This window comes from Halichoerus grypus, chromosome 15 (assembly GCF_964656455.1).
Source record: "Halichoerus grypus chromosome 15, mHalGry1.hap1.1, whole genome shotgun sequence".
Taxonomy (NCBI): domain Eukaryota; kingdom Metazoa; phylum Chordata; class Mammalia; order Carnivora; family Phocidae; genus Halichoerus; species Halichoerus grypus.
The window spans coordinates 5,322,181-5,336,991 of record NC_135726.1 but is presented as its reverse complement, the minus strand read 5'-3'; the positions used below and the strand labels follow the sequence as shown (position 1 = coordinate 5,336,991).

The window sequence follows — 14,811 nt, the reverse complement described above, 5'->3', positions numbered from 1 at the left end:
ATAAATGGTCAATAAATGCTTTGAATGGAAGAAAAGGAGGTGGAGGGAGACTGTGTGTTAGAGGAAGGAAACACCTTTTCTAAAGTCATGAGAGAGAAACTAACCATGAGGCTAAGTGAATGGTGGTATAAGTTTGGTATATATTATTAACAAACATAAACTGTGTTCTTGCGGTGAGAACAGCACTCTGCCAATTACAAATTTAGATATGCGGAGTCATACAACAATTGTCTTTTTGTGACTGGTTTATTTCACTTAGCATAGTGTCCTCAAGTTTCTTCCATATTGTAGCATGTGTCAGAATTCCCTTCTTTTTTAAGACTGAGTAATAATCCGTTTTATGGATATGCCACCTTTGGTTTCTCCATTCATCCTTTGTTGGACACTTGTGTTGCTTCCACATCTTGGCTCTCATGAATAATGCTATAGAATACTCACTCTTTCCATGTGTCATTGGATCATTTAGTAAAGATGATATCACACGTGGCCACTGATAAAATTTTTTTAAAACCTCAAAAGTAGAAATTTCATAAGCCACATTATTATATAAGTTGGAAATAAATAATTAAAATACTGTAAATACTTATAAATTAAGAAATAGTCTCATTAAAAAATTCTACAGCCTAGAGAAAATAGCCCAGAAGTATAAACTATCAGAAAATAATGCCACAAAATTGTCCACAAATTAACACTGAAAGCTATGGAACTCAGCATAAGCCGTACTTAGGCATAATCTTAAATGTCTTTGTTATAAAAGAAGAGAAACAAAGCTGGTGTGATGATAGTGCTAAGAGATGAAGAGTAAGGATAGTGGATTCAGACATCCCCTCATCTTGTCTTCCTTCCCAAGGACACCACCTTGCCCTTAACCTTAATGACCTCCATGGCACAATGGGAACCCTTCGAACATGATGGTGGACACAGCCAGCCCTAGCTAGGATGAGAACCACAAGAGTCTATGGTGGGTCTGTGCCTATCATCCACCTTTGGTGGATTGCCAGGGTGTTGGTTCAGTGTTTCTGCACCAGGAGATTGGGACTCTCGGCCCTGGGTTTTCCCTAGTTCTCCTCCTTAATTTATGACCTAGTGGCTGAAAGTAGTTGAGCAGCACGAGGGGGAGGAAAGGGCATGGATCTAATAGCTGCCCAGACCGCTGAACAGCCAAGTTCAAAGGCATGTCAAGGACCAAACCACAGCTGGGAATTAATTAGTGCTTACAGATCACCTTAGGGAACCAATCTAATGTTAAAACAAATGCCTTCTAATAACTATAGAAGGCAGTAAGTGGGTTTTTTTTTTTCCTATTTAACATGGAATAGACAACATCTTCAAAATTAGCATGTACATCAAGCTCTAGTAATTCCTCTTACGTATTTAAAAAAGTGATTACCAAAAATATTCTAAGGGTGAAGGAAAAATATACCCCAACCTCCATCCTCCAAAGACCTGTGCTGTTCACATGTGACTTATTCCCTTTGGTGATTTGCGGGGGAGGGAGTGAATTATTTTTCAGTTGTTCATCCTTTTGATCATATTGTGTGTGTGTGTGTGTGTGTGTGCACATGCGTGCATATAGTCTTCTATCTTTTGAAAAGAAATGTCTCCTGATTTTCTAAATAGAGAAGAATTAGAGTCATCACTTTAGTTGGCTGTGACTGGGAAGAAGTTCCAGGGTATTTGTCTTGGAACTTCTTTGCCGTCAAGCACAATGTCTCCTTAGACAAGGGGTCTCCACACAAGGGGACCTTTGCAGATTATTAGGACGGGGAGGGCTCTAAGTCCCTTCCTGACTCCTAGGTATTACCACTGCCTAGGAAGTTAACTTTAGGGATTTGTAAAAAGAGAAATGAAAAGGTTTTGATGTTGCACAGGTAAAAAGAGAAATGAAAAGGTTTTGATGTTGCACAATTTTTTTTAAAGGTTAGGACAAAAGACCTTATTTTTAAAATGTGAGTTTGGGTTTATGAGCATTTTGTGATCATATAAAAACCTGCAAATAAAGTCATACTTCTTTACTCAAAGTTTTCATCAAGTATCTTCTGTGTTCCAGACCCAGGAAATTTTAAAGAGAATAAGAAATAAATAGCCCAAGGGATAATCACCACCAACAACAAAGAGGCCATCTGCTCTCCCTGCTCTAATAGACCTCGCTGGTGAGCAGGGCTAAGCCTCGAGGATGAGGTTCATTCCTCATGGAGCAGGGCGGAGGAGGTCAAGAGAAGCTTCAGTAAGTGGGCAATCCTGGTGCTGAGTCCAGAAAGAGGAGGAGGGGTCTCGGACAGACAGGCTGGGGGACAGAAGTCCAGCTGCCCTAGGTCCAAAGAAAGTGAACAAAGTTCAAAAGGTCTGTGGTTGGTTGTGGCCAAAGTTAGAATTGTAGAATCAGGTGCAGACCCATCAGGAGGGCCCCTGAGAATTGACCCTGGGAGCAGTACAGAACCATGATGAATTCTAGCCTGGGAACTGTCATGGTGAGATTTGTGTTTCTATTCTAGAATGGCCATTCTGGTTGCAATTAGAACAGGAGATGAGAAAAAAGAAATCAGAAACTTGCAGGCCAGTGAGGAGGTGATTATCACATTGATTTACTTACTCGGTATGCAAATATTTATTGCACTATGTACCATTCTAGGCCCTTAGAACAAAACAGACAAAAGTCTCTAGTGGAGATCTGAGTTCAAGTATACACACAAGAAGTCGGGGCCAGAACTCTTCAGCAAACATGGTATACAAAGCTAGATGACTGTGTCATGTTTATATATGGAATACATCTTCCATGGGGGGAAAACCGATGTCAGTACAATGAAAGAAAATTCTGAACCACACAGAGACACCAGAATGAACAATTAAAAACCACATTGACTAAAGGCCATGTGGGGTCCTGGACTGGATTTTGGATCAGAAAAAAGAAGTGGGAAAACTAGAGAAACTTGAATACATAAAATCTAGATCTTGGTTAGTTCATAGTCATGTATCACGCAGTTGTGACCATGGTATGTAAGATGTTAACATTTGGGGAAATTAGATGAAAGGTAAATGGGAAATCTGTACTATCTTTGCAACATTTCTGTAAATGTAAAATTATTCCCCCAGAAAGTTTATATGTAAACTTTTTTAATGTATCCCAGCCACATTGAATAGAAAAAAAAATTTGTAGAAAAATTTATACAGAATGATCCTACTTGTGTAAAAACATTCAAAACTGCTGTATGTTCTATGAGTGCATATGTGTATAAATTCATGGAAGAATCCCTTAAAACTATACACAACCAGAAGACAGAGGTGGGAACAGGACTTAGGGGATTCAGAGGAGGGCCTTGGTTTGCCCATAATGTGCTAGTCTAAGAAATATGCAGCAGGACCGTCCTCTGCAATTCAGATCAAGCAATCACTGCCTCCGTATTTCTTGTCCCTCCGTGGGTGCAGAGGACTCTGGTCCCAGCGGAGCCGTGCCACCCCGATAGCCGGTATGCTGACCGCCCCATGGCTACCTGGGAAGTCACTTTACCCAGGTACATAGCAAGATGCCTGTGTGCTATTCACATGCCTTTAAGGCTGTTGGCACCCAGGGCCAGAGTTCTTTCTCATCATTAGCTATGTCTTTTGTTTTTTGTTTTTTCCATTCAAACTCAGAGGATAAGTAAGGAAGGCAAAAAAAAAAATCCCACTGTGAAAAGAAGTGCTGAATTACAAAGACCAATAGGAGAGACCAGCTAATTGTGAAGCCCTGCTCTGTGGGATGATGGGTGTTAACAGCTGCCACAAGAGCAGAGACTCACAGCAGGATTTGTTCTGACCAGGAGTGCCCTGGATGTCTTAAATCCCATCACATTAAACAACAACAAAAGGACTACCCCCCTGGGGCCACAGCCCTGGAGCAGCACAGGGTAGTTTTCCCGAGAGGAGCATAGTGTAATAAAGCTCGTCTGCAAACCCTCTTGACTAGGGTGGGATAGCTCCGATGTGTGGCTCAAGGTCTCCTTGGGTTTGTGGCCATTGCACACCTGCTCTCTCCCCAGATCAGTGAGGCTGGAGTGGGCTGGGGTCCTTCTGAAGTCCCAGCTGGGGACCCAGAAGCCGGAGATATGGTGGGTGATTCCTAAATCTCAACCGAGCCAGGACTCCTGGCTTTTCCCTGGAACGCAACCCCCACCCCCATGCTTTCCCCTCCAAGGTTTCTCCAAACCGTAGGGTGTTTGGACGCAGTTGGAGATGTCAGTCTTGGGGAAGTAGCAACTCTGCTTTACTGACATTCTAGAAAACAGGTTTTTAAATTAGAGTTCCTAATAGTGTCATATGTTTAAAATAGGTCTAGAGAGGAGTAGCAAACAGACCCAGCCTTTTGTCAGCATAATGCTCCAAATGGTAGCAGTGGAAACCAGCACCAGTTATAACGGGTATGGATGGTGCTGAAATCTGTCTAAATCAGTAGTCCTCAAACTGTGGCGTACGTCGCAATTATCAGGGCACTCGTCAAAGCCCACGTCACCAAGCCCCATCCCCAGGGTTCCTGATTTGGGAGCTCTGGGTGAGGCCTGGGAATTTGCATTTCTAACAAGGTGATGCCCATGCTGGTCCAGGGAACCACATCTTGAGACATGTCCCTGGGCTGGTGGCCCCATAATGCTCATTAGTCTGGGGGTGCCATACTTGGTGTGGCTGTGGGCGCTCCTTCAAAGTGGACATGGTTCTGAGGACCGGGAGGCAGATTCAGTAGATCTGTCAAAAGCCAAGCCTTTAAAAACAGAAATATTGAGAGAGAGGGGAGTCATGCAGCACAAAGCAGAGGTGATCACAGCAGGACTTCCTTCTTCTCTGCGAAGAAGTCATTTAAATCCAGCAGCCAAGACCCTGCTTCTGTGGGGTCAGGTGGCTCAAGCTCTCTGAGAGCAAGGAAATGACCCAGAACTGACCTTGATGGCAGGAGGAAAGGTGGCTCCGGGGGGGATTTCTGGGTCCAGAACTCAGTGCTAAGGGGCAAACAGAAATGGGAGGGTGGCCATATTTGCCCCAAGAGGGCCTTCAGGACCATCTCTGACTGTGTGCCTTCTAGAAAGTCTGGGAGGCTGTACTCCCAGCCCTTTCTGAGCAGGGCAGCGTCCAGAAAGGAGATCAGAGCACAGAAGACCTCCCCTGGCAGAGCTTCACCAGTGAGCTGTGTCTGGTACACAGATGGGGTCAGAAGTCCACTCCTGGGAGCACCACAGCTCATGTAGATTGCCCATGTTCATTTCCCGTCACACTGTCTCCTGACTTAATACGGCCTTTGGATAGGACCTGCCTACCTTAAGTGTGCTCAGGGGAGCAAGAGGAAGAGGTTTTAATCCACACTGAAGTGGTAAAAGGGGGGAGGAAGGGAGAATAAACAGGGAGGTGACAAAGAAGGCAGATTTTGAGCAGTGGCCCCTTCCCACAGTAAGCCTGTTTCCAGAGCACTTCTCGTCTCAAACCAGAGATGTTTGTAAGTCTTGTGTTTTGAAAGGAAATTTGTTCTCTTAGAAAGGGATTCTTTTTTAATACTATGGTTAAGATGCTCTTTTTATGCCTGGAAGTCTCCGTCTTACCCAATGACAACGAAGCTGTGTCGGTGTGATTTTGCTGTGATTATTACTCTCAGTATGGTGATCGTTAGCTACAATTCATTGAGTACCTTCTGTGAGCCAAGAAGTGCACTTTGCACACACTATCTCATTAAACCCTCAGCAACCCTGGGACGTGAGCGGTGTTTTCCTCATTTTTACAGATGAGGAAATGGAGAGCCAAGTAGGCAAAGAACCATGTTCCAGGTTCCAGAGCTGACCACTGGCCAAGCTAGGATGAGAGCCTATGCTTGTCTGAACAGTGGTGTTCTAAAGTAAATAGATGCTGGAACTGGTTCCGGCTGTAGGCCAGGCACTGGGATCCCGGGGTGATCCCAACATGCTGAGGCTGTTGACCTCGTGGAGCTCCCCAGCAGGAGGGAGTGGGTCATGGGGAGAATGTCAGTTGGATTAAATCAAGTCAAGCAGTGATTAAAAAACTCTTTTCATCAGAAGATACCACATGCCTTATTTTTAGTCTTGCTTTAGATGATATTTTATGTTAATCTTAAAAATGCAGAGATAATTGGTGTTTAATCAAAACCCTCAATGTATTTAAGTAAAATTTTAAATCAGAAAAAAAACAACAACAACACTGCTCTATGGAACTGTGTCCGGTCTGTCAACTGGTCACAGCAGAGGAACCTGGGCATGAGGGTCATGCTGCCTTAGGCTCCACTGCCACCTGGTGGCAGACATCGGAATTGCAGGCATGGCCGCCACAGCAATGGCGTCTGGGGGAGACTGATTCCACCAGAAGGCCCATTTCCTGTCCTGTCCCCCAAAACCCTCCGGCACGGGTGACAGTGTTCCAATAGGTGCCTGGTCATTTGTAAATTGGTTACAGCTGGATCAGTATCAGCTTTCATTTTGCTGTCTGTCCTGAATATCTACTGTGGTCAGGTGACCTTTACATTGTTACCATCGGGGGGAAAAAGTTGTTACCATTGAATTCATGCTCGCATATTGATGATAAAGTGACATTAAATATACACGAATCCTTGGACAAACTCAAGAACCACTTCATGCAAATAATGGTTCTCTCTTTAGCTGGGAATCTTCAAACACTATTAAAAAAAAAAACATAGTTTGTCTCCTAATTACCCCTCAACCGCCCTCAAACCATGCTAATGACTCCCCGTTTCTGGAGTCGTGTAGGCTCCCCCTTGCCGGCCTACCGCCTGTGTCTGTCCTGTTCCCTCTGCCAGAACCATCTTCCTGCATCTTATCACCTGAATTCTCTTCAAATGTCAAATCAAGCCTGACAACCTGTAGGGAATTATCTTAAATTCAGAAGTGTCAACGTTGCATAGCAATGTCCCTATAGAAACGGGAGGTGGGTTCTGAATCCCGTCTTCATCTCTTTAGCAGCTCTGACCATGGCTTCATCCATGAAGTACAAATGATAATGTCCCCTACCACCAGCATTGGTGCGAGGGTTTTTTAGGTGTGTAAATGTGTGTAAAATGCTTCCTGAGCGGGGCGCCTCGGTGGCTCAGTCGTTAAGCCTCTGCCTTCGGCTCAGGTCATGGTCCCAGGGTCCTGGGATCGAGCCCCGCATTGGGCTCCCTGCTCAGCGGGAAGCCTGCTTCTCCCTCTCCCACTCCCCCTGCTTGTGTTCCCCCTCTCGCTGTGTCTCTCTCTGTCAAATAAATAAATAAAATCTTTAAAAAAAAAAATGCTTCCTGAGCATCGTGCCTGCTACCCAGAACCAATGGTGCAGGTGACATAATTGATGACTGAGTTTTGTAAATAGTTAGAACTTCGGTGAATGCCTGCCCACTACAGGACTGCCCACTCATTTTTTCCCATTGTCTATTTGGTCTGGCTTGCAGGAAAAAAAAAAAAAAATCTTTTTCTTGAGAGTAACAATAAGAATGTCCAATCTTGAATGTCCTGGAGTGATTTCCCATCTAGATCTATCCCTACGTGTCCGTCCCCCTCCCACCATGCTGGAAAGTTTCCCCAGCTGTAAGCCGCAAAGATTTGCATGTCAGGATGAAAGGTGTTAAGCGATGATGCTATTTTTGGTGATGCTGCCTTAGTCGAGTTTATCTGGCCGCCCTGCGGTGGCACCTGTGATTAGTGGATTGGTCACTGAGTTATACTGAAAATGTGCTTTCTCTGTGTTTTCCAGCCAGAGTCTTAAATGTCATTCTGTTTCTCTGACCAGGTAGTCGATAGTGACAGACCGGAAGGGTCCAAGTTCCGGCTCACTGGAAAGGGAGTGGATCAAGAGCCTAAAGGAATTTTCAGAATCAATGAGAACACGGGTAGCGTCTCCGTGACACAGACCTTGGACAGAGAAGCGATCGCTACTTATCAGGTGAGTGTTCCTCAAGTGCCCACCCTGAATTGCAGACGTGTGGCTTTTCTGAGACTATTGTCTTCCCACTGAGCTCGTTATTTCTGTGCTTCATCAAACCTGGAGCTGTGTGGCTTTAAGTGTGTCTCTGTGAGAGCCAAGTGGCACTGAACCCCAGCAGGGTAACAGTAGGGGCCCCTTTCTCATCAGCAGAGCCTGCAGGCCTCTGTGAGACTTTGGGCACTGGAGACCAAGAAGGGGGACCCTTGGGGGATCTCAGAGGAGGTCAGAACCACGAGGGCAGCTTGGGCTTTCCAAAAACTGGCTCAATTATGAACAGCTATAAAAGGTGTGAACCCTTGGATGGGATCATTGTACTTTTAGAAATCTACCCTAAGGAAATAGGGAGGAATTTAGACTTTTGTGTAATGCTGTTATAGCAAGACACGATCCTTAAAATGGAACCAATTTTGCTAAATATTCAGCAATGGGGGAGTGGTTAAATTATGGCACAACTTTGCAAGGAGGTTTTGTACATTTAAAACACTTTTGAAGAAGTTCTGGTTATATGGGAGAAATTCAAGATATTGAGTGGAAACAGACACACAAATACATATGGTATCCTCCATGCAAATTGAGTATTTGCACATATCACAACAGGTGTAGATTTGTGAAGAAACATGATGGAAGAAAAATCAAAGTGTTAATGGTTGTATTTGGGTGTTACTGACTTTTTCTTTGTTTTTCTGATTTTTCTACAAAGTACTTAAGTTTATTTTTTAAAGAATTATTTATTTATTTTAGAGAGAGAGTGAGCGGGGGCAGGGGCAGAGGGAGAGAGAGAGAGAAGCTCAAGCAGACTTCCTGCTGAGTGCAGAGCCCAATGCGGGGCTCGATCCCAGGACCCCGAGATCATGGCCAGAGCCAAAACCAAGAGTCAGACGCTTAACTGACTGAGCCACCTAGGTGCCCCTTAAGTTACTTTTTTATGGAGAAATAAAAGGCTCTTTGTAAAAGGGTAGTTTCAGAAGTGGATACCCATTCAGGACACACAGACCAGAGCAGTGGCAAACAGATATTGGGGTGAGCACTAACTCTCATATGGGCTTGAGGTCAGTCCTCTCCCTTCTTTACAACACCCCCCAAAACTTCCCTTCTCACAGCCTGTGTTACAGACCCAGGCCTCTGAGGGTATGAGCTCATTCTTTGAGAAATGAGATGGAATTCTCGGCCATTTTCAGGAAATGCCCTCCGTGGGGCGCAGTGCGCTGAGCTGCAAACAGGCGCCGTGGGGACAAGGCTCAGCCAGCAGTGTTTGTGTTCCGTCGTCATGGCCTTGGCCTGTGCATTTCCCTGGATCAGGGTCAGGAGGTGGTGGTCAATTTATAGGACAAGATTTAGCATCTCTGGTTTTCTTGGTCAAAACACCACGTAAGAATAATCCAATCCCACGGCAGCAACACTACTCTCTCTCACCCAAACCTGTGTTGTTCCTTTGTTAGAGACAGAGGGTAGAGGGACAGTGCATTGAAAAGTAAGTGCTCTGGATGGAAAACGGGTACCCTGGGGTCTGGCCTGCCCTGTCATCCCGAGCTGTTGACCTTGGGAAGACCATGTAAGCTCTGGTCCTCAGGATCCCATCCATAGAATTCGAGTCCCCCTCATCTCCCTATCGGATTGCTCTGAGTTTCCAGGGCATTGAAGACAGTGTGAGGGTGTTGGAGGAATCCAAGAACTGGACACGTAGAAGCTGCCCAGGGAAGGTGCTGGAACCGTTTCTGTCAGCAGATCTCATGCTGAGCAACGTGCCCAAGGGTCCTGGGTCCGGGGAAGACGAGGGTGCTTCCCAGACCCCGCTCTCAGAAGCTTTGCCAAAGGGTAGATGCTGCGAGCATCTGCAGGGGTACCATCTGTCAGAAATCACCAAAGGGTGAGCAGAGTGTCCTTAGTGTATACTTGCGGGGAACCTGGTTGTTGCAGAAACTGAATGCTGCACCCTCTGAAAGTGGTGACCTCGACAGCAACCAGAGGGAACGTGGCAGCTGTCGGAGTCTAGCTGCTGCCCGAAAAGCCAGCACCAGTCCATAGGTGCATGGCCTCGTCTCTTTCCACGCCTATCATGGGAAGAGCCATTAGTTTTCAGACACGGGAAACTAAGGATACAATACATTTTATAATGTCATAGCACAGTGATCACGTTTAAGAGCTCTTCGTGTCGCAAATTGCTATTTGAGGCTCAGCACTGCTACCTACTGAGCTGTGTGATCTCGGGCAATGCACTTACCCTCTCTGATCTTACAATTCTCGTCCATGAAACGGGGATAGTACTAGCGCCTCTAAGGACTGTAGAAGCTAAAATTGCTAGCTTTAATCAGCTTTCAGTTGTTCATCAGTGAGTAAAATAGAGCCTGGTCTGTGGCTTGGAACTTCTCATATTTTTTTTTCCTTGAAGTGAAGCCATATAGTATCATAGCAATTAAAAACATAATTTTGTACGCAGCCGCATTTGCTGCACCAGATGATGTCACAGACTAGCTGTGGAAACTTGGGCAGGGGGTCTGTCTCAACTTTCTCGTCTGTAAAATGGGAATGATAATAATACTATCTTAGAGGATTTTAATGGATTAAATAAGTTAATATGTGTCACGCATTCAGAATGATGCCAGAAACCCCGTGAGCACTATATGGTCTTACCACATGAGTGAGAGATTCATGATGGATGGTCAAGGACGGTTGTAGCCCAGCCTGCCCAGCTCAAGCGTGAACTTTCCATGGGTGATATTGAGTTTATTTTATAGTTTCATAGCATATTGATTAATTATTCACTTTTTTCTACATATATTTGACTGAAGACCTACAGAGTGAGGCACTCCCTCCAAGGTGTTAGGGGAATCTGGTGGGAAACCAGACACACCGGGTTCCCAGCCTTCACGTAGCTTTTGTTTTAATGCCTAGGCTTTGTTTCACAATGAACTGCTTTAAACTCCTCACCATTGCGCGTGTGATCTGCTGGCCCACGGTGCCTTGTTCATCATGTGGCTTAGTTTACCCCTGGGCACAGGGCCACGAGTGCGCAGTGGGGAGATGCTGGTCCTGGTGGGAATGCGGGGTCTTACAACAGCCCAACAGCAGCCTGGCCCAGAGCCACTCTCCCCTAGCCTTAGGGGCCCTGTTTCTAACACTATACCCCCCACGCCTCTTGCTTGCTCCTTTATTAGTCTTTGTCCCATTTCCTTCCTGTCCTTGCTGAGGAATGTCCCCATCACCCTCTGTTTGGTTCTCCTATTTCTAGATTTACTGGGTTACTCTAGTTGATACACTTTGCACACAGGAATGTTGCAACTCCTGTCCATTTCAAGCACCCATTTAGAAAGAATCTACTATCCTAGCGGCAGTTAGATCCATCCCATTCACGGTGGTCATCGTGGTTGGTAGCAAACAAGCTTCTTTCAAGAGCTGGATCCTCCAATCCCCACATTTTTCATTTCCCCTCTGGCAAGTTCTGAGAAGCAGCAAGCCTGTGGGCGAATAAATTTCCATCGTAAGTGCTCCATTGTTGGTGCTGTTTATTTTAAAGTTAAGGGCTCCTCACATGCAAGTCAAATGCTGCTTGCTACTTCCCAAACCCAACAGGAAAGCATTCAGAACTAAGCCTTGGGGATTTGCACAATAAGAAATAACCAGGGATAATTGGTCCTTGGGCCCCTGAATTTTTATCATCATTAAAGCTACCGTTTATTGAACACTACATGGCTGATACTGCGCTAAACACTTCATACACGTTCTCTTATTTAACTCATTTCACCCAGGAGACTTAAGAAGTAGATGTTAACACCATTTTACAGATAAGCAAATAACTGTGATATAACTTTTGTAAGGTCTCGCAGCTGGTGTGTGTAGAATCTGGGATCCATATCCACATCTCTCCACCTCCAAAGCCCTGCGCTTCCAACCACTAAGAAATCCTTCTGCCAGTTTTACCCTCAGTTAGAATCTGATACCTAATCCGCACATCTCCAGCCTTCTTTGTCAGGAACTCCCCTTATTGGGACTGGAAAGGGGGTGTGATTGGCTTGATGATTGATGTCTTCCTAAATACCGTCTTCGTCCATGACCTACTGCCACCTGCCCACTCTCCCTACCCCAGCCCCCAAAGGGCTTCCCAAGCTTCTGACCCAAAGTGGCACCCGGTAAAATAATTTAGTTCTTACAGTATTGGAAGCTGACATGTTAATGCAAAGACTCCTGAAATATTACTCATTATTATGCATTTTGCCAGCATTTGAGTGATTTGTGAACTCTTCATTGGAATAAAGTACTGTAAATGACTCATGAATGACCAAGTTTATGAAATTCTATAAAAATATTAGCAGGTGGTAATGATTCCCTCACACTGTGAATATAATCTGCTGGCTGCGAATTTGTCAATATGGCAGGACAGGAGTCGAGTGGGGGACAGAGTCTGTTAGGCAGGTTGGGGGGCCAGTAGGCAGTCTGGGCTGGGTTCAACAGGAGGTAGGGGGCAAAACAGGAAGTCAGGCCATCGAGGTGGGCAGGTATCATGGGCAGGGCATATTCACCCTGTTCTGTTGTCCACCGTTGGGAGACATACCGAGGACTGGGCATGTCAGAGCTGGGTGGGAGAAAAGGAGAGAGAGAACTAGCATTTACTAGGCACCCGTTAGGTGCCCAAGAGCTCTCTAGAGTACTAGATACACAAACCTATGAAACTGGTTTATTATCTTGCCTTTATGGATGTGTTAGCTGAGGGCCAAAGTGGTTCCCAAGATACATTATTGTTATTACTGTTGGTGCTAATGTTTATTGAACATTTACAATGCGCCAAGGCTTTGTGCTAAATACCTAAATGATGATCTCATTTAATCTTCACAAAGATGAGCTTAATAATGTTATCTTGCCCAGTTATAGAACCAGTAAGTGGAACAACCTGTGTTCTTGGCCTCAGCACATGAGCAGGATTTCACTGTCTCCTTCTGAATATTTGTTCACATTTTCTGGACTATAACTTGCTCTCCTTCAAGCCAATTTCTTGGATACGTTTTGAATTTGTAGTTAAGATTATTGCCATAGAATTGGAATCCACCTGGCAGAAAGAAGGTTCCTCCTGTGTTTCCTTTCACTCATGTGGCTCTGCCCTATTTCTAACCCATAGGTAGCTCCAAGACAATTTGGCAGACAATACATTAAAGTGAAAAATGCTGCTGTCAAGTCGAAATACGTGTTTCATAACATTAGTGATTGTAAGAGAACCAAGACATGTAGATTTACCCACTTCGGAGAGTTATTTAGGTGATTAATCTGTTTATAATAATGTCCATGGTCTACATGGATCATGCATGCATTACGTGATAGGACTGCACTGCCCTTGATAATATTTGTGCTTGGAATGTTCCCCTGGCCTGCAGTTGGAGGAACAAGTTACATCCTTCTTCATCCTCTAGTCTGATCGCCCCCATGGTCATCTTTCTTAGATAGGATTCTTGGTGGTAGTCCTCAAAATCCCTCCCAACTCGTGTATAAAGAAAGTGGTTTATTAAAGGGTACAGGGAGCTTATGTAATTGCCAAAGGGACCCAATAACCTGGCTCACGTGGGACACGACCAGTGGTGGTGCTATAGGAAATACCCAGCCTTGGATGACACTCTTGTAGAGCAAGGGTTCTCAGCCTTGGCACTGTTGACATTTGGGGCTGGATAATTCTTTGTTACGGAGGCTGGCCTGTGCAGTGCAGGGTGTTTAGAAACATGGCTGGTCTCGAACTCCTAGATCCTAATAGTACCCCCAATCCCAGTCCTGACAGTCTAAAATGTCTCCAGATAGTGTCAATCGTCCCATAGGGGCAAAATTGTGAACCACTGTTCTAGAAGAGCAGAGACTGCTGCCACCTCTTCCCGCCACCCTGTTCCTGCGATGCTCAGAACGGGGTCTGCCTTGGCTGCCCATAAATGTGCAGTGATTCCTACTGCATGCGTTCTGAACTGTAGATCCACGAAGCAGAACTTCTGCCTTCTGTCCCACTTCCATTGCCAAGTCTAACGCCAGGATGTCTGCAGGGAAGAACCTGGGTCATAGGAAGGACTGTCGCTGAGCTAGCAAGGGGTTCTGGGTAGCATTGAGGTCTACAGCGTCAGCCCCCACATCATTGGTACCATCTTATTCCAGGGAGGAGACAGTCAGTGATAGGCACGGCTGTCTGAGGGCAGGTCACCAACCCATGCCCAGGAGAGTGTGTGGCTTCACACCTCTGATCCCAGCTTCTCTCATTATTACGGGCCTGTCAATCAGTAACACACATGACCTTGGAAAGAACCTTGATTGGGAGGAGACAGAGACCCTGGGTTAAAAGCTCAGGCTCTGCAATCAGACCGACTGAGGTTAGAATTTTGATTCTGCTGTCGTAGGAACTATATGAAATTGCCATTTGTACAGGTGAACAAAGGGTGAATATGGGCCATTTCATGGTGTCACCTTTGGCAAGTTGTTTAATTCTTTCTCGTTTTCTCATCTTTACGTTGGGCGGCAAGACGGCCGGATCATGCCCTGGCTTCATTGCGGTTGGTGAGTGGGATGTACAAGACTAGGGCTCAGTACAGCGACTGGCTAAGTGTTCCCGAGCCAGAGGCCATCACCTCACGTGACGTTGTCCCCCAGCTCTCAGTGCTCCTGAGCCTTAGCATCACTGTAGCTGGCTGGCTCGACGTGTTAATTTGCGTCACTGATGGTGGCCTTGGAGCCGATTTCGTTACAGTCCTGCGGGGGAAACCAGTTGTGCCTTAAAGGTGTTTATTTCTCCAGGTGCTCTGGTCCGCCATGTGGACGCCCTCCACACTCCAGCTCGTACTCTTCACAACTGCCTTGTTTTTGTTTCAGTAATGGGTCCTGGGAGCCAGGCAGATCGGGCCCAGG

The 14,811-nt window shown here is 45.6% G+C and overlaps 1 protein-coding gene across 3 annotated transcripts in view; it reads left to right on the top strand.

Annotated features, from left to right (window-relative positions):
- Window positions 1-14,811, top strand: part of CDH13 (cadherin 13) — a 1,400,946-nt gene that overhangs the window by 911,633 nt on the left and 474,502 nt on the right. For all 3 annotated transcript variants that reach the window (XM_078063200.1, XM_078063199.1, XM_078063201.1), the window contains one exon: window positions 7,753-7,905. In XM_078063200.1, coding sequence (XP_077919326.1) covers window positions 7,753-7,905 — 153 coding nt within the window. The remainder of the gene's footprint in view (window positions 1-7,752; window positions 7,906-14,811) is intronic.